Raw genomic sequence first — 19,767 nt, 5'->3', positions numbered from 1 at the left:
CTAAAATACTCTGGATAAGCAATAGATGCTGAAAGTTTTTCCACTTGGTTATACTATAACATTTCAGCATCTATCCTCTATCGATCATCTTTCAACAGATATCTCTAATCTAGAGTATTTTAGTAAGCAAACTGTGTTTGCTTACACTTGGATAAAGAATTAAACCAAGAATATCATATCTTGGCATCTTTAAATTTGATGTACATAATAGATCAACAGCTATAAAAAAATCCTGATGGATAGGATCCAACCATTGGAGGTTACTTTCCCTTGCAGAGCAGTTGACTTGGAACCCATAATCAAGTTTTGATCAAACAAATGCATGATCAAGATGAAGCAAGGAAAATTAAACTGCACACCTTCTGTAGATGATTAAGTACAAAGGGCATTCAATGCTCTTGTCCTAGTTGACAAATTGTGTGTGCAAGGAATGCAAACTTTCTGCCTGTTTAGGATTTCTTTATGTTTTAAAATACATACCATCAATGTCTTAACTTAAACACAGAAAAGAAGCCAATGACTTAATACAAGCAGGTGCTCCTTTAAAAAATAAGTAAAATAAGCCACAAGAATTGATAGGACTGTCCTGTTCAGGACTTAAAAATGAGTCCTAAGGAACTTGGTTTCTATTGCTACTGGGTTAATCATTTATTCCATCCTTAACTTTGAATCTGGATGAAGAGTGTGTTTTCAGCAAGTGTAAAAGATGAAAATATTTCAGCTGAAAACTTTCAGCAATTATGAAATTATCTTTCAATGACCCCCCCCATGTTACAAGAATGACAGTAAATTGTGAAGTTATTTAGTTACTGAGTTTACTTTGACAGCAAAGAGTGTAATACTTAAGATGGAGGATTGGGGAGCATTCTCTTCTTGGCAAAATGGCCAGGATTATGTGCTTTTGCAATCAGAAGATTCAGCTAGAAAGATTTTTCTCCCACTATGACCTAGATTACAAAGGTTTTTAATATGTATATCTACAAGCTGTGTCATTTGACATGGAAAATGCACATTTTCCATGTCAAAGAAAATTGAAACATGATGTTCTCATTTCATGATGAAACATGATGTCTAGGCGAAAGCTACATTTTGCATGTTGGAGAGAGGATCATTGCTTTCTAAATACCAGAGAAGCCTGAGGTTGAACATTTTCTCCAATATTTCACAAACACAGCTGATTAGAGCTATAGGTTGATAACTGTTTGCTCATGTGGAATCGTTTCCTGGTTTTGGGATGACAATGAAAATTAATTTCTGTCATGAATCTGGAAGCTCTTCCTTGGTAAGTATTCTGTTATATAGTAAGAGAAGGAGATCTACAGAAAATGGAGGAAGATGTTTTATCACTTCATAATGAATGCCATCAGACTGTATTATAATGGTATGAGAGAGTAAAAGAGCTCTTTTTCTCATGCCAATAATGTTTGGTTCCATTATTTTTACTATGCTCAAAATTCATGGTATTTATTCCTAATGCTTCTGGCAATAGTGAACATGTAATATCAACCACGAGGTTGACAAACATTCAAATAACTTAAAATCTGACTGTTGAAATAAGCAGCTTGACTTGATTCATCAACCAAATTCCATTCATCAACCAAGAGCCATATCCTATATCCTGCTTTTTAGTGCAAAAAATGTAGAATGCAAAAAAAAAAATACCATAACCCTGGGAAAATATGCTGTTTGCTTTCCATGATGGAAAGCAAACAGCATATTTTATAAGTCATGGATAGTATTCAGAGGATTTACATATAGTCTTGTAAATATTTCAGTTTTACTGAAGAAGAGAGCCAAAAGGCTTCACTTCAGCGATGCAAAATTATTCAAATTAAGTGGATATTGAATCCAACTTTATTTCAAAGCCGAATAGAGAAACTATAAAAGTTTCATGCCGAATATAGAAATTATAAATGTTTCGGCAGATCCAACAAGTGTAAGCAAACCTTTCATGATAGGGGAAACTTGTAGCAAAGGTGGAGTAACTCTTGATCACTATCCTCAGCATTTCCCATAATGTAAAACACATCTCCTAGTGGACATGTATGATGTTATACACAATGGGGGGGGGGGGGGTAACTACACAGACCAGTTTCGACCTTTGTTAAATGTTCAAGTACAGATCAAACTCCAAAAACTAAGCGCTGTTCTCCTCAGTAACAGGCTCACCCTGCCACTGAAAAGAACTCTCAGAACTGGTTGGCTCTACATCATGGCAGGCTCACCTCACCACTGAGCAGAGCCGCTCATTTGCTCATCCAAGGGATAACAGCAACAGCCATACCTTAGTTAACTTCACAGGCTACAGCATTGCTATTCATTACCCACACCTGGGTGGCAGCAACAGCCAAGCCTCAGTTAAAACTTCATGGGCTACAGCATTGGCATTCATCACCCAAGTTTCCAACCGGTTCAACCTTTGTTGAGGTCTCGTCAGTGGGACCCAGACAAAGATGTAAATACTCAGGTTGTGATTAATTGAAATAATGAAAACAAATTTAAAATGTTTTAAGACTAAGTAGATTTTTTTTTATTTTAAAAGAAACGTATTTAATTCGTATGGTAAAGTATAAGTTCTGCATCACTTCAACCTGAGTATTTACATCTGGGTCTGGCTCCCACTGACGAGACCTCAACAAAGGTCGAAACTGGTCTGGGTAGTGACTCCCCCCACCCCATTATGTATAACCTCATACATGTCCACTAGGAGATGTGTTTTACATCAGCGCTTCCCAAACTGTGGGCCGCTGCCCCCTTGGGGGCCGTGAAATAATGAAAACAAATTTAAAATGTTTTAAGACTAAGTAGATTTTTTTTTATTTTAAAAGAAACGTATTTAACTTTTATTATTTATTATTTCTTTTTTGTTATTTTTTATATTTTGATGGAAAAATTCACGCATTGGTGTTGGTTCACAAACTTTGCTTCCTTCGTATTTCGGCGCTTAATGAATATTAGTAAATATTGCTTATTCATATGTTTCATTTCAAATCAGTGGTTAATTGTATTTACTTCGAATGCTCTCCAGGGAAGCTCCAAATCTCCCTGTCCCTTTCATCACACGTTCGTAATCAGGTACTGTTGATATCGACTTTATATACATATCAAAACTCGTTTTATATTATCACTGTCATCCGAGCTAGTTTTCTGTCACCAATAAAAGTTTCGCATATACTTCACACATGAAAAAAAGCTTAAACAAATTCATGTGGGGAGACAGTAACTCCCTTGCAGTGGTAAACAACGCCCCTCTCTAACAGCCACTATACTGCAGAGGCAATAAAAACAAGTACTTTTATTATGCTAGTGAATAAGGTATGAGGAGTCTGTGTAATATATTTCTCAACAAATAGTGCAATTAGAGACAACTGGGATAAAAACACACTAATTAATGAATCACGTCCCCTCATACAGAAACTATGCTGTATAGACTGAAACAAAACCATATGTTGCATGGGCAAACACAGTATCTAACTAAAAACTATTGTTATTAATTAGATGTGTGTGAGTTTGATTTCCCAAGGCAGCAATAAAATTCAACCAAACGTGTTAAAATTCATAAAAGTGTTGAAACTAAGTAATATATATATATATATATATAATGAATGTTATGGCAGTTTCACATATGGAATTTGGTTGAAGAGAGTTAGCATTTCAACTCAATTGTCAGCTATGCTTTTATCTTTCGGTTGCGCGATCTTTTGTTAATACTGCACCAATCATATGCACGTTTTAATAACCTGCCTTTGCTGTCTGTCTCGCGTTAGGCTTAATTACCGTAAAGGGAGAAAAGTCACAAAAAAGAAAAATGTTCCTGGTCCGGGGATTCCGTTATTCAGGTAATATTCACTAATTTCATGTTATCAGTCTGTGGTGTGCCAGTATCGGTAAGTGGTGATATTATTTGATGTGTTCTACATTAAAAAATTTAACCCTGAGATGGATAAGTGGCTGATAAAAAATAAAAAAAAATCCCGTGAAGAAGCAGAAACAGACTCAAAATAAAGGACAGTATTTCATATTTTACCTGAACAGCCCGCATCGTCTTCAGAACCAAACGGTAAGAGGCAAAAAATGTAATATATGCATTTGATTTTTGCAATATTCGCTGTGTATGTTTTGTATTGAATATAAATACAATAAATATTATAATAATATCTCTCTCTATTATGATTTTTTTTCGAGGGGGGCCGTGAAATATTTTAATTTTGCAAAGGGGACCCTGACATCCAGAAGTTTGGGAAGCACTGTTTTACATTATGGGAAATACTAAGGATAGTGATCAGAGCTTTACTCCACCTTTGCTATGAGTTGCCCCTGTCATGAAAGGTTTGCTTATGCTTGGATCTGCCGAAACTTTAATAGTTTCTATATTTGGCATGAAACTCTTGTAGTTTCTCTGTTCAGCTTTGAAATAATGTTGGTTTCAATATCCACTTAATTTGAATAATTTCAGTTTTATTTTCTCTGTAAGAGTAGCAAACAATCTAGGAAATTAGAATATCTGGAGAAAAATCTACTGCATATTTATTTACCTGTTCTATAAAATAATAATAATAAACATAAATTCTTCACGTATATCATATTATGAACTCAATTAAAGAACATAATATGGGTTACTTACACAAAAATATTTCACATACATAATCTGTACTATTATTATTTTTTTTCTAGTGAAAACATCTTTAATCACCATTAAAAATATATTATAATTTTATAGCAAGTAAATATATCAGAACTGAATTTTAAATTACTGTAGTTTGTGTCTTCTGCAGGATAATTATTCCTACAAAGTTTGATAAATTATTAATATTAGAAATCCTGGAAAAATGCTCAAATATATAAGTGATTACAATGCATCAAACTACAGAAAAATGGGATAAGAACCAGATTGACATAATAGGTGTTACTGAAATAAAGAAGACAGGCGAGCTTCTTCTACACCAAATTGTTACTTCTAAAGTAACAACAAAAAAGATGTTATGTAACAGGTGATAATGATCAGGGAAAATAAGGAGAAGCTATAGTAGGACACCCTAAATATGAGGATAATCTAGAATGGCAAGCAGTATCAAGTAAAGCAGTGTTTTTCAAACATTTCTGATGGCGACCCACAAAAAAACCAACAACAACAACAACAAAAAAAAAACATTTCACATCTTAACCAAGCATGTGCACGCGCGCATGCACATGCAGAGAGAGAGAGAGTAATATCTTGTATAATGTCTTTAACGGATGCTAAAAAAGAAAAAAGTTCTGTGCTCAACAAAACTTTACAGCTTAAAACATTATTATAGTGTAATGAGGTACAAACACAGAATTATCGTGAGAATAAAAAAAGTAAGCATCATTTGTTTACTTCAAGCTCACCAAACATACTAATTAATGTGCACAGAAAAATTAAAATAAAACAAAAAATTAGTATTTAAACAATGCAGTTTGGAGGAGTTTTTAATTCATTTTCTCTGCATGCATATCTTTGTACCATCAAATAAAATTTTTTTTTCAATGCTTTCTGAACCTTAATGCTTCATTCAATGTTAGGATTGGCGTCCATAAGAAAATCAGGATCATCTTCTATTTTTGTGACAAACTTCAAGAGCTCATTCAATGAGAATTGTTTTGTAGGTGCTTCAGTGACATTTTTATCTAATTTACCTTCCTTTTCTTCACATAAACATTGCTGATCCACCTCCATGACAGTTTCATCAACTAGGTCACTTGAAATGTGGAAAGGCAACTACAGTAGATGATATTGAATGTAGAGTTTTTCAGCCTGTGTATTAGTCAATCTGTGGCAAGGGCAAGATTTTTGTAATTTTTTTCTAGATTCACTTTTTCACTGCTGTCTATAGCTTTATAGATAGTCATATAAGCACTGTTGGATTTCAATTCAAGATATAAGCTAGTTATTATTAACACCATAGACGAAGGGCAGAAGGACCTGGGTTCAATTCCCATCCATGATGTGAGGAACCTTTATCTGGTCTCTTTCCATTAAAGGTGAGTTATCAGGTCACATATGGAGGTAGAGGGTTTTCATCCCCAGAAACTCGTTTTTTTTTGTCCCTCATAACAGGCAAACTGACCCCCCCCCCCCGAATACACACTACCACAGTCAAAGATATATACTTAATCCCTCATTTGGAGGGCTCAACCAGTCCAAAGGGGCAGTCAAGAAACGAGAGGGGGAGGGATCGCCACACGAATAAAATAAAAAACTAACACCATGTTCCAAAATAAAAATGAGCAAAAATTCACATGGAGAGAGAGGATGCGAGAAATAAGGAAAGACTCATTGACTATGTTATAGTTGATAATGATGTTTTTTAGTTCAGAACACAAGAGTACACAGAAGATTTGAAATAGGAAGTGATCACTATTTAGTCTGGAACAGGAGAAAGCTGAATTTCATATTGAAAAGACGAGCCTGCAAGGAAATTTTTTAAAATGAATCAAAGTTGAGCAGCTTTCACATGTGAACTGTAGACTAAAATACACAAACATTGCTCAAGAAAAAATGAAAGTTTGAAAACGAGAACCAAACCTTGAAGATAAACCTTGAACAAAGCATTCACTGATTCAGCCAGAGATGCAAGTGGTGAGGTTGTCAGCAAGGATAGAAAAATCAGAATTCCATGGTGGACCGAGGAAGTTAAAGAGGCAATGAAGGAAAAGAAGAAAGCACATAGAAAGTACGTGTGCAATAAGTCAGCTTGTACTCTTGGATAATACAGAGAAAAATGCAAGTGGCTACACTGCATAATTCAGAAGGCCTAGTCAGAGGGTTGAATTCCAGATGACTGAAGACAAGACAATTGGATAACAAGGGAAATAAAACTGAATGTAAGAATTTCCTTACTGAGTTGTCCTGGTAAGATTTGTACAAGTGTCCTTCAAAAACAGCTAAGGAAAATCATGGAAGAGAAGCTTGGAGAAGAACAAGGTGGGTTCAGGCTAAACAGTTGAGAAATTATGGGAATATAACAAGAGTCTGTATTTAAGTTTTGTAGATCTGGAAAAAATGATACTAGACAGAAGCCTATAAATATAAAAGATAACATTCAAGGACCAGCAATCATGAAATGCGAAATAGAGAATGCTATACAAACAAGTAAAACAGGAAAAGCCAGTGGACCAGATGGTGTGCAAAAAGAATTTTTAAAATTAATCGAACCAGATAACATCAAACTTCTTGAAAAACTATTTAATAAAATATATGAAAGTGATGAATTTCCATCAGATTGGCTCAAATCTACATTTATCACTATCCCAAAGAAACCCAAAGCGAATTCCTGTGGTGACTTCAGACTTATTAGTCTAATGAGCCAAACATTAAAAATATTTTTGAAAGTAATTCAGAATCGCATTTATAGAAAAAGTGAAGAAACTCTAAGTGAAACACAATTCGGCTTTCGGAATGGTTTTGGTACTAGAGAGGCCCTTTTCTGTACCCAAATATTGATACAAAAATACATAGAAAAACAGAAATCTGTCTTTATGTGTTTCATAGATTTTGAAAAAGCATTCGACAAAGTCAGACACACCAACTTAATAGAAATCCTTCAACAAATAAGGCTAGACGAACAAGACATAAGACTAATAACAAATCTGTATTGGAATCAGTCAGCTACCGTTCAATTAGACAACATTACCACCAGTGATATTAACATCAAAAGAGGAGTGAGACAAGGATGTATGCTCTCACCACTCCTGTTCAACATATATGCAGAGGTAATCTTTAAAACAGCATTGGAAGAATGTCCAGAGGGAATCACAATAAATGGAAAGATTGTTAACAACCTACGATATGCAGATGACACCGTCCTAATTGCAGATAACATTATGGATCTCCAAAAACTCGTTGACAGAGTATACATAGAAAGCCAAAGAATGGGAATAAATATAAACATCAACAAGACAAAATACATGATCATCAGCAAACATCCAGCCTCATCAATGAAACTGACACTCAATGGGAAAAATATTGATCAAGTGTCAAGATATAAATATCTCGGTTGCTGGCTTAATGAACGGTGGGATCCAGAAATAGATATAAAGACAAGGATTGAAGTTGCACGGCAGTCCTTCATGAAAATGAGAACACTATTCTGCAACAAAGACCTAAACATGGAAGTCAGATGCCGAATGCTGAAATGCTACGTGTGGTCTATTCTGCTCTATGGAGTTGAAACATGGACATTGAAGGCGACAACCATCAAGAAAATCGAAGCCTTTGAGATGTGGCTATACAGAAGAATGCTAAAGATATCATGGACAGAAAAAATTACCAATGAAGATGTCTTAAAATCCATTGGCAAAGCTAAACATCTTGTACAAATAATCAAGAAACGAAAAACATCATATCTTGGACACATCATGAGAAACAGCAAATACCAACTTCTACAAACTATTTTGGTAGGAAGAATTGATGGCAAAGGAACTAGAGGAAGAAAAAGAATATCATGGTTTGACAACATCAAGACGTGGACAGGAAAGAGCAGTGCACAACTGCTCAGATTAACACAAGATCGCAGTTTGTTCGCAAAGATGGTCGCTGACCTTCAATAGAAGATAGCACAATAAGAAGAAGATCTGGAAAAGGACCTATGACTAAGTGCTAAGCAGAAAGCTATTCAAAATGCTCCAGTTATAAGGTGTAAATGGGACATTATATCAAGCAATATTTAGTCTATATCTGAGTTGTAAATCAGGTGTGAGACATGGATGTAAATTATCCCCTGTGTTATTCGTCATCTATATGAATCACATTATGAAGAAAAGTGGTATTAAACCTGATATTAAAATTGGATATGTGAATCTCAGCTCTTTACTTTATGCAGATGATGTTATACTTCTAAATAGATCACCTATAAGTATGATTCTCTGACTAAATTGAATAACTGCTGTAATAAATTTGGATGAAAGTCAGCATTAAAAAGATAAAGAATGAAAATAGGTAGAAACACTGAAACTGCATCATTAATGGAGAACCTATAGAACAATAAAACATTTCAGCTATTTAGAGACATTTTTAGTGCCATGCCAAATTAAATATAGAAATAGACAACAGAATATTAAAGCTGCTATGGTAGGAAGTCAACTGAATATGGAATAAGAGAAAAATGTATATGGAATAAGAGAAAAAATAGTCAAAACACTAAACTAGCAGTATACAAGACAGTGTTCAAACCAATTTTAACTTATGAATCTGAGAGATGGATTAGAAATAAAACACTAAATCAAAGGGAGGCCACAGATGTGAGAGTCCTGAGAAAGATTAGGGGACTGAACAGATGGCACCAAAAGCAGTCATATTTAAAATGAGGATATTAAGAAAGAAAGACATTGTTAGCATTCAGGAATGTGTTGGCAGAGCCAATCTCATCTAGTATGGCCACTTAAACAGAATGGGAGAGAAAAGATCAGCAAATGAAGTGTTTTTTGCCAGGATGGCAGGAAAAATGCCAAGTTCTGATAATATTGGAATGCTGACAGAGAACAGGTTAATTTGGAAGACTCGATAGGAAATTAATAATGATGTAACTTTTTCATGTAGTACTATCATAATATCTTGCATACCCCCTGAAGGTATATGATTAATGAACATTATAATTTATCTTTATTTTCATAATATTATATGGTTAAAAAGAGCACTGCTCCTGTAATGAATTACTAATCAAAAATTATCCATAAACTGCTCTATTCATTTATAACAACATCAATTTAAAAACTTGGTATTTAAGGATTACTTTTTTACCATACATGAATAACATAAGTATTTTCACAATGAGTTGGCTAGCAACAATATCACAGATTACTGTAATAATTTTTTTTTTTTTTTTTTTTTTTTTTTAAATCAGACAAGTAGTATTTCTCTTTCATTTACACAATACTAAAATAAGTATTGAAATAGCATTACATGTGGACCTTCCTTTTTAACTCTTACATTTATTACCAGCTTGTGATAACATGCGCCATAGGAGTGACCATTCTATCCTCGTATTTCGGTTACGAAATCCAAGCATGCTTGGAAGGCCTGTTAAAGCCATTGGGATAGATGGGGATAATATGTGCCAGATGTTTTGGCTCATTTTTTCAAACCAGTTCATACTGTGCTGGAAGCAATCTAGTCTACACGTGACATTCCAATTCATCCAAAAGGAAATCTACTATAGATTTGGACTCTTATTGGACCAGTCAAGTTATACCAGATTATGTTTCTCAAACCATGCATAATAGCAACGGTAGTATGATGACAGTATATGGCTGTGATGAAAGAAACATAGGTACCCATAAAACTTCTACAATATAGGAATATATGAACTGTATAGGGGTGCTCAAGGGTCAAAGCTGTATAACTGTATAACTGAGAGGAAACCTCCACATAGCCTTTAAAGGAATGCAGAGAACCGACCAGTGCTTCTGACCTAATGTCCAATCCTCACTTTCTTGTGGTGCACCCTGTTGGGTATCTACCTGGATACTGAACGAACGAGGATGGGTTGGCAATTTAGGATTTAGACGACCAAATTGTATTCTTATTGGTTAAACCAAAATAAAAAATGATGGCACAACATGACAAAATTTCATTCGGCTGGGGTGTCACCCGGTTGGAGATTTGAAGAAAACAGCAAAGCTAATAATAATAGCAAATACCTGTTGGATTTCTGCTCAGGACATGGACTGGTTATTACTAACATCATGTTCCAACATAAAAAGGTGCACAAATTCACATGGAGAGAAGAGGCAAGGAATAAGAAAAGTCTCATTGACTATGTAATTGTTGATAGTGATATTTTCTCCCTGGTGCAGGACACCAGAGTGTACAGAGGATTTTAAATTGGAAGCGATCACTCTTTAGTCTTAAGCAGGATAAACTTGAATTTCATATTGAAAAGAATAACACGTAAGAAAGTTTTAAAGCGAATAAAAGTTGAGCAGCTCTCAGATGTGAACAGTAGACTAACATACACAAAGATTATTGAAGAAAAAATTAAACAGTTTGAGAACAGGAACCAAACCTTGGAGATTCAGTGGCAAGCCTTGTAGAAAACCTTCACTGATTCAGCCAGAGAGGCATGTGGTGAGGTTGTCTGCAAGAATAGAAAAATCAGAACTCCATGGTGGACACAAGAAGTTAAAGAGGCAGTGAAGGAAAAGAAGAAAGCATAACAAAAGTTAATGGTAAATAAGTCAGCTTGTGCTCTTAGAGAATACAGAGACAAATGCAAGAATGCTAAACACTGTGTAAAACTAGCTAAACAAAAGTCATGGGAGGACTTTGGCAAGAACATAGAAAATAAATATCAAGAAGGTGGCAAAATATTCTGGAGGTTGTTGAAGAAGTTTAGGAATGGAGGAAAGAGTGCTGTAAAAGGAGTTAGAGATGATAAAAGCAACATGAAAACAGGAGAAAAAGATATCCATGAAGTATGGAGTAATTACTTCGAAAAATTGCCAAATGAAACAAGCAGTGATAGCACAGTGGTAAAAAACACTCAACAGGTATACAGTCAGGAATACATATCCATACTTGAAGTAGAAAAAAAGCCATCAAAGGCTTGAAATGTAGTGTAGATGCATATTCGACAGAAATGCTGAAGCATGGTGGTATAAAAGTCTTACAGTGGCTGACTGCATAGTTCAGAAAGCCTGGACAGAGGGACGAATTCCCGATGATTGGAGTAGAGCTCTAATAGTGCCCATATATAAAAAGGGAAATAAAACTGAATGTGAGAATTACCAAGGTATTTCCGTACTGAACGTTCTTGGCAAGATTTATGCCAGTATACTTGAGAAACGGTTGAGAAGAATTGTGGAAGAAAAGCTTGGTGAAGAACAAGTTGGATTCAGGACAAATAGAGGCTGTCAGGATCAGATCTTCACTTTACAACAAATAGTCGAGAAAGCATGGGAATATAACAAAGATCTGTATTTAAGTTTTGTCGATCTGGAAAAAGGCATATGACAAGGTGGCAAGAGAAGAGCTATTCAATACACTACAGTTATATGGTGTCAATGGGGCATTATATCAAGCAATACTTAGTCTGTATTTGAGTTGTAAGTCAGCAGTTAGAATTGAAGGATGTACAGTAAGATGGTTTAATATTAAATCTGGTGCGAGACAAGGATGTACATTATCCCCTCTGTTATTCATTATCTATATGGATCACATTATGAAGGAAAGTGGCTAAACATGATATCAGAATTGGAGATGTTAATATCAGCTCTTTGCTTTATGCGGACAATGTTACACTTCTGAATAAATCCGCTAAAAGTTTGCAAGATTCGCTGACTAAATTGAATAACTGTTGTAATAGATATGGTATGAAGGTCAGCATTAAAAAGACAAAGACAATGAAAATAGGTAGAATTGTTGAAAATGTCAATTGTGTTGTGAACAGGGAACCTGTGGAACAAGTAAAAATTTCAGCTACTTAGGAACGATGTTTAGTGAAGATGGTAAATTAAATATGGAAATAGACAACAGAATCAACAAAGCTGGTATAGTAGGAAATCAATTGAATAAATTCATACGGAATAAGAGAGAAATTAGTCGGAACACTAAATTAGCTGTATACAAGACAGTGTTCAAACCAATTTTAACTTATGGATCTGAGAGCTGAGTCAGAAGTAAAACACTTGACAAAAGACTAGAGACTGCAGATATGAGAGTCCTGAGAAAGATTAGAGGTGTGAACAGATGGCATCAAAGGCAATATCAGATTAAAAACGAGGATATTAGGAAAGAACTTGACATTGTTGGCATCCAGGAATGCATTAGCAGAGCTAATCTCAGGTGATGTGGTCCCTTAAACAGAATGGGCGAGGAAAGATTAGCAAAACAAGTGTTCTCTGCCAGGAAAACGACCCAGAGGAAGACCAAGATACAGGTGGATTGATACGGTAGAATGTGCCTTAGACGATAGAAATATAAGATCTGATAATGATAATATTGGAGTCTTGACAAGTAATAGACTGATTTGGAGGAAAATTGTAGATAGGAAGTTAGTAATGATGTAAATTTTTCATGTAGTACTATCATATCCTGTACACCCCTTGAGTGTACATGGCAGGAATTTGATGATGATGATGAACTGTATATTCATCAACAATAATTCTTTCATGCACTACAACCACATATTTGAGTCCATACCAGGAGAGTCTTCTCATGCATTTATAATTATTATTATTATTATTTCCCAAGACCTCATGGAGTCAAAGACTCATCTGGGAGGTCCTTTTATCACACACACATCTCATCATACCGTGTCTTAAACACACTCAAACTTTTTGCAGACACCACACTCTCAGGTAAGGCATTCCAATCATTCACAACTCTGCACGAAAAAAACCTGCCTCTCACTCCCCTACTCACACCCTCTTTATACAGTTTCCAGGGATGACCTCTGGTTCTCCCCTGATCTCCCATTATTCTCTGCAGAACTTCTCCACCATTGATCTTATAACAACCCCCTACCGACTTGTAGGTCAGTATCATATCTCCCCTCTTCCTCCTCTCCACCAGACTCTGCAAATTACATCTTCTCAATCTTTCCTCATACTCAACATTCCAGAGGTCAGAAACTATCTTAGTGTCACCTTTGGACCCTTTCCAACATCTCTTCATCCTTCTGAAAACCCGGTGACCAAATCTGGGCACAATAGTCCATGTGTGGTGGCCTAATCAAAGTCTTATATAATGGAACAAGAATCTCCCTAATTCTACACGTCAGTGTCCTCCGCATCATTCCCAGAAGTCTTTGTGTTGTCTTCACAATTTTGGCGATGTGTCCCCTAAATTTTAGATTCTTATCCACTATCACCCCCAGATCTCTTATTTCCTCAACTTCCAACAATATATTCTCACCAAGCATAAATTCTGCATCCCATCTTTGTTTTCCAAATTTTAAAACCTTACATTTTGCAACATTGAGCTCACGTTCCCATTTGCTTGCCCAATCACTCAATTTATTCAAGTCTTCTTGTAAGGTAACAACATCTTCACTACTCTTTATGGTTCGTCCCAACTTTGCATTATCTGCAAAAAACTGAATATCTCCATCCAAATCTTCGCCAATATCATTAATATACAAGTTAAATAGTAATGGCCCTAAAACAGACCCCTAAGGCACTCCACTAGTGACTTTCCTTTTCCTGGATATCCCACCCCCATACACAACTTGTTGATACCTATCAGATAGCCAGTCTCCAATGCACTAATCTAATATCCAACCCCATCTACTCTAGTTTGACTGTCAACTTATCATGAGGTACTCTATCAAAAGCCTTTGCGAAATCCATGTATATTACTGCGTATCCTTCTCCTCTGTCCAAGGAAGCAGTCACTTTATTGTAATAAGTAAGTAGATTACTAAAACATAACCTCCCTTTAGCAAATCCATGCTGTCCATCAAAGATTATACCATTGTTGTCAACCCAATTCTGGATCCTAGTTCTCACAAGCTTCTCCAACAACTTAACCACAACACCTGACACAGAGATAGGCCTATAGTTTGATGCTTGAGTTCGATCACCTCCTTTATGAAGTGGCACAATCTTGCCCTCCTTCCACTCTTTAGGAACTTGACCAAGTGCAAGACTCGTATTAAAAAAATATGTCAAAGAAGGTGCCAACTCTCTGGCACATTCCTTCAGAATACGCGGTGATATATTATCAAGTCCCACAGCCTTATTTACATCTAGTTTACTCAACTCCCCAAACACCTCTTACTCACTTACAGTCAAGTCTCTCCTCCCCATCATCAGCTGCTCTCAATCTCTCCATGAAGTCACATTCACAAGATTGAAAGATTTTAATGAACTGCTCATTAAGTATCTCCACCACACATTCTGCAACAGCTGTCTTTATACCATTTCCTCCAATCAATGTCATCCTTCCATAATCATTCTTTCTTTTGCTGGCTACATATTGAAAGAACTCCCTAGGATTCTTTTTGGCTTCATTAGTAACTGCTGTTCATACTTCTCTTTAGCTACTCTCACCAACCAAGTCACCCTCCTTGCCTGGTCTTTGTAGACCTCATGAAATTGGCTACTTCCACTTCTCTTATGCTGCCTCCACAATGCCCTTTTTCTCTGTATCGCATGCTTAATCTCTTTATTCATCCATCTCACACCTACCTTATTTAACTTTCTCACCCTTGGAATACATTTAGACATTGCATCTACTAAATAGTTTTTGAAAATCTCTCAAGCTGCATTGATCTCTTTTCCAGCTAACTCCTCATTCCATGCTATACCTGCAAGCTGTCTCCTGAGCGCTTCATAATCACCCCCCCCCCCTTGTAGTTCCACATATAACCTTTTTTCACAGGGGTCACTGCACTGCTGGCAACCACCCGGGTAATCACCTCATGGTCACTTTCACCAATTGGTGGATGATTTGACACCTCATTTATAATTACATCCTCTGATGAGATGACCAAATCCAAGACCCTTAATCCTCGTGTGCCCTCTGTTACATATCTGAGGTAGTTATCCCTCAAAAACTCAAGAAACTCATTTTCTTTACTTCCAGTTGCTATCTCTTCATTCCAGTCTATATTGCCATAATTAAAATCATCCATAATGATCACCCTTTTCTTATTTGACTCTACATTTCACTATCACCACCATCCACATTACCAGGTTTATAACAACATTCCACCAAGTATTTGATTCTATTCACCTCTATCTCACCTATACTGCCTCAAAACCATTGGCCCTATTTCCCTCTTGCATCTCTACCTTGTATGGACATAACTCTTCCTCTATCATGAATAGCACTCCCCCTCCCTTTTTACCCCTTCTATCCTCATGAAACATATCATACCCTTCCATCTCTATTCCTGTCAGGATGTCATCCTCATCTAACCGTGTCTCACTTATTCCGACAATCTTTGGGTGAACAGGCGCAATTAGTGCAACCATTTCATCCGCCTTGTTTCTTACACTTTTCTGAAGATTACAATAATGAATTTAGATGAATCAGCTTGTGGCAATTTGTATAACTGACGATTTTGAGTAGAACACTGTAGAAATCAAATTGGTAGCACTCAAGGATAAGAGAGAAAAGGGTGCACTAAGCAAATTGTGTTTGAAGGAAGCTCTTTTAGTGAAGGAATAAAGTTGCAAACTTAGATGTCTTGTCATTTAGATTATTTCATGCAGCGAAAAATTATTGGAGAGTTTGAAGAAGGCTGTAGAATTAGTGATATTATTGCTAGAGATTTTGGAATTTCATATAGCTTTGTATCCAGGCTCTTGGCAGCATTTCAAACGAATGGAATGTGTTCCAGATGTTTGCTAAGAGGTTGCTCTTGCTCTACTATGGAGCATGAAAACAGATTTTTGATTATAACAGAAAAACATAATCTACACGCCACTGAAGGTCAGCTTGCAAGTCAACTCCATTTAAGCATGAGGTATACCGATATCTCAACAAACTGTGGAAGACATCTGCAATAAGTAGGCCTATATACCCAAAGGCTTGTAGTCTGCATTCCCTTTATCCACAGTTCTTTGTAAAGCACATTTTCAGTGGTGATCCATAAAAACTGTACAAGACATGAATGGGCTAATGTACTCTTTACAGATGACAATTATTTTAATCTTTCCTCTGATTCTAGATAACACTTGATCTGGAGTGAAAATGGTGCTGCTTACTATCGTGAGAGTGTTCTTGAAGAGTATAGATCCAGTAGTGCTGGGATCATTGTGTGGGGGAAGGCATTATGCTTAATGAATGCACCAAGCTACAAGTGCTGGAAAAAGGGACTATGACAGGTGGACAATATTGCAATGAAGTTATTGAATGTCATATTTGATTGTTTCATGATCAAATATGACATTCATATTTGATCTGTAGGCAAGGAATTCATTTTTATGGATGACAATGATATACCACGTAATACATGGGCAGTGGAGATACGTCTGGAAACCGAGGATATTAATCAAGAACACTTTTGGGATGCAATAGGGAGACACATTGCTGCTTAAAATTCTCCTTCAGAAAACAAACAAGGCCTTATCCTTGCTCTGAAGGAGGAGCAGGCCAGTTTACCTCAAGAATTGGTGCTAAGCATTGTACAATGTGAGAGCTGCATTGCAGTTTGGGGTGGACGTATTCCAGACTGAAATGTCTCTCTGCATAGTTTTCTGTAAACATTGCACATTAATTCCTTAACTACATCCTTAGGAAATTTGTAACTTTTGTCAAAAACGCATTACAAATCTGTAGAAAATTGATAACATTTTTTTTCTGTAATATAATTTGTCAGTATAATGACAATAAATTTATGTCATGTCAATCAATTTATGTCCATATTTGGCTGTAGTCATGAAAATTTTTTCATATACAGATAAAAACATAGTTTGTCCTGAGCTTATGGATACCAGTGCATATCATACTAGTGGTGTCATGTGTGCTGTCGTGTGGCTCATGCAACCCATGCTACAAATTTCATTTTCAATTTGATTGTATGATTGCATTTTTATCAATGTATGAAAGTTTTAAGAGTGCATCGCTCATCAGTGCTCATCTTAATTGGTGCAATGCTGTTAATAGTAGGTTAACTTTAAATACTTTAATTTATCAATTAATACAATTTTAAATATGGAAAGCATAAAGGTCAAAGAACAATAGCTATGCTTCACGTGCACCGTTTATGTGAGAAGCACAAAGGATTTATGCTTCGTGATGTGAAGCATAAATACTAGAGTGAATATAGATAATTTGAATTTTGATACAATTTTTAAATACAGCCATATAATACACATAGAAATCAGAAAAAGTAGTGTCACTTGGGAAATTTTTTTTTTCCAGACTGACCATAGAAAGGCTGAAATGACTCGTTTTATTTATTTATACACAAGTTACAACTCCTTTGACTATAATCATACAATCCGTGTAAGCTCTGGCAGAAAACAGGAGATTCAGTAGATAGTGAACACTGTTTCCCATTGTAAATATGGACAAAAATGTTATCAATTATTTATAGAAATTTTATATTAAAAATGTATTTATATTGGTCCTAAACATGTAAAACAACAATAACAAATGGTAAGGTTCAACTGGATTGGTTGACACAGTAACCAATCACAGCCACTGGCTTCTAGCTGCTACTACCTCAGTGCACATCCTGCCTTGCCTTCTGTACATCTGTTCAAAGGGCTCAAAGGTGTCCGCATTTGTGTCTGCACACCCAGTCTATTAACACAAATGTGATGCAATGTTTACATGTTGAAAAGTGTCCTCTTCATGAAGCATTAGAATACTGTGTTTAATTTTAGAAATCAGGTGACGCCAGGAAACAATTATGGGAGCCTTTAACAGGAATATATGCAAAAATATAATATCAGTGATATTGCTATTCCATGGGTGTGCGCTGCACAATTAGTACACCAGGAATATATGCCCCTGATCAGTACATATATTTCATTTCAATATTTTGAGCAATAAATTAAATACTGTTATGTATTCAATATGTTACTCTGATACTCACTTGTGACTACTGTTTTCATGGCGGTTTTCAATTATTATTAATTTTTAAAATTTCTATTCTCAAAACAAGTTAAATAATAATACAAAATATTTTTCAGTCTTCCTTACCAAAATGTAAAAAGCTGAAAAAATGGGACTACTGGTAGCTCTCAATTTAAGACATGCTCGGTTGAAACGCACAATCAAGAAGATCAAGAAAAGGACATTTGGGATGATGATAATCAAGTCCCATATTCTTACACTATAAGAAAAAGAAGTTAATTTAATAATAAAAATTTCATATGTATTTAATCAAAAAATTTTATTGCTTGCTTGCTTTAAATATATATATATTTGGATAAATTCAGATAATGAACATATCCTATCACACTTTTTGTATTAGATTCAATGGCCAGTTATAATCAACAATTCTAAAAATCCAATTTTAGTTACTCTCATCTGCATGGTCTCTATGTTTGTCTATGTGTGTGTGTGTGTGTGTGTGTGTGAATTATGTCTCCAACTAGCTTGTCTTGCATTAGGGGAAAATCCTGCTATCTCAATTTTAACTAAAAACCTCATAAATGTTCCTCCTACTTTGTAACCAAAGGGTGTTATCATTACATTGCAATATGGAATCACTGGAATCCTATTATATAATTAAAAGCAGTCATTATTTCGTTTGTTAGCCTGAAGACACAATTAAGATTTATTCTCACTCATAAGCAGCCTTCGCTGAACATACTTATCTAATGAATGACATCACGGTGTAGCACATTAATGCTAAAAGCAGACTATGATAAATTAATGGAAGTTTTTTCACTTGGCTATGCTACCAATTATATATTTGGTTTAATCCTTTATCCAAGTGTAAGCAAACAAGGTTTGCACCTGAAGTATTTTCAGGATTCGGGAAACTCGTGGTAAAGGTGGTAAAAGTTCTCATCACTTGCCTTTGTCTGCTGCAAGGAGATGTGCTTTACATTATGGGAGATACCAAGGCAAGTGATGAGAACTTATACCACCTTTACCACAAGTTGCCCCAGTCCTGAAAATACTTCAGGTGCAAACTTTGTTTGCTTACACTTGGATAAGGGATTATACCAAATATATAATTGGTAGACTATGATAAAGATTTACAGCAAGAATTCCATAGGAAATTTTTCAATTGTGCACGTAAAGTCTTAAACAAAAACTAAATTTTGGACTGGTAAATTTTGTTCATAGCTTGAGAGATTGTCACTGTCATTCTTCATCTGTCAAACTTTTACCTTAAATAG

At 35.6% G+C, this 19,767-nt stretch overlaps 1 protein-coding gene across 1 annotated transcript in view; it reads right to left on the bottom strand.

Moving 5' to 3' along the window:
- LOC150101833 (transmembrane protein adipocyte-associated 1 homolog) overlaps positions 1 to 19,767 on the bottom strand; it is a 237,980-nt gene that overhangs the window by 155,662 nt on the left and 62,551 nt on the right. Inside the window, exon 3 of the mRNA XM_090400676.1 lies at positions 18,617 to 18,749. Coding sequence (XP_090256802.1) covers positions 18,617 to 18,749 — 133 coding nt within the window. The remainder of the gene's footprint in view (positions 1 to 18,616; positions 18,750 to 19,767) is intronic.

The sequence above is a fragment of the Typopeltis vanoorti genome, chromosome 11, assembly GCF_054136105.1.
Source record: "Typopeltis vanoorti isolate ZY-2024b chromosome 11, IOZ_Tvanoo_1.0, whole genome shotgun sequence".
NCBI classification, from domain to species: Eukaryota; Metazoa; Arthropoda; class Arachnida; order Uropygi; family Thelyphonidae; genus Typopeltis; species Typopeltis vanoorti.
Note: the sequence above shows the minus strand (reverse complement) of the source record. Positions and strands in the feature narration are given on the sequence as shown.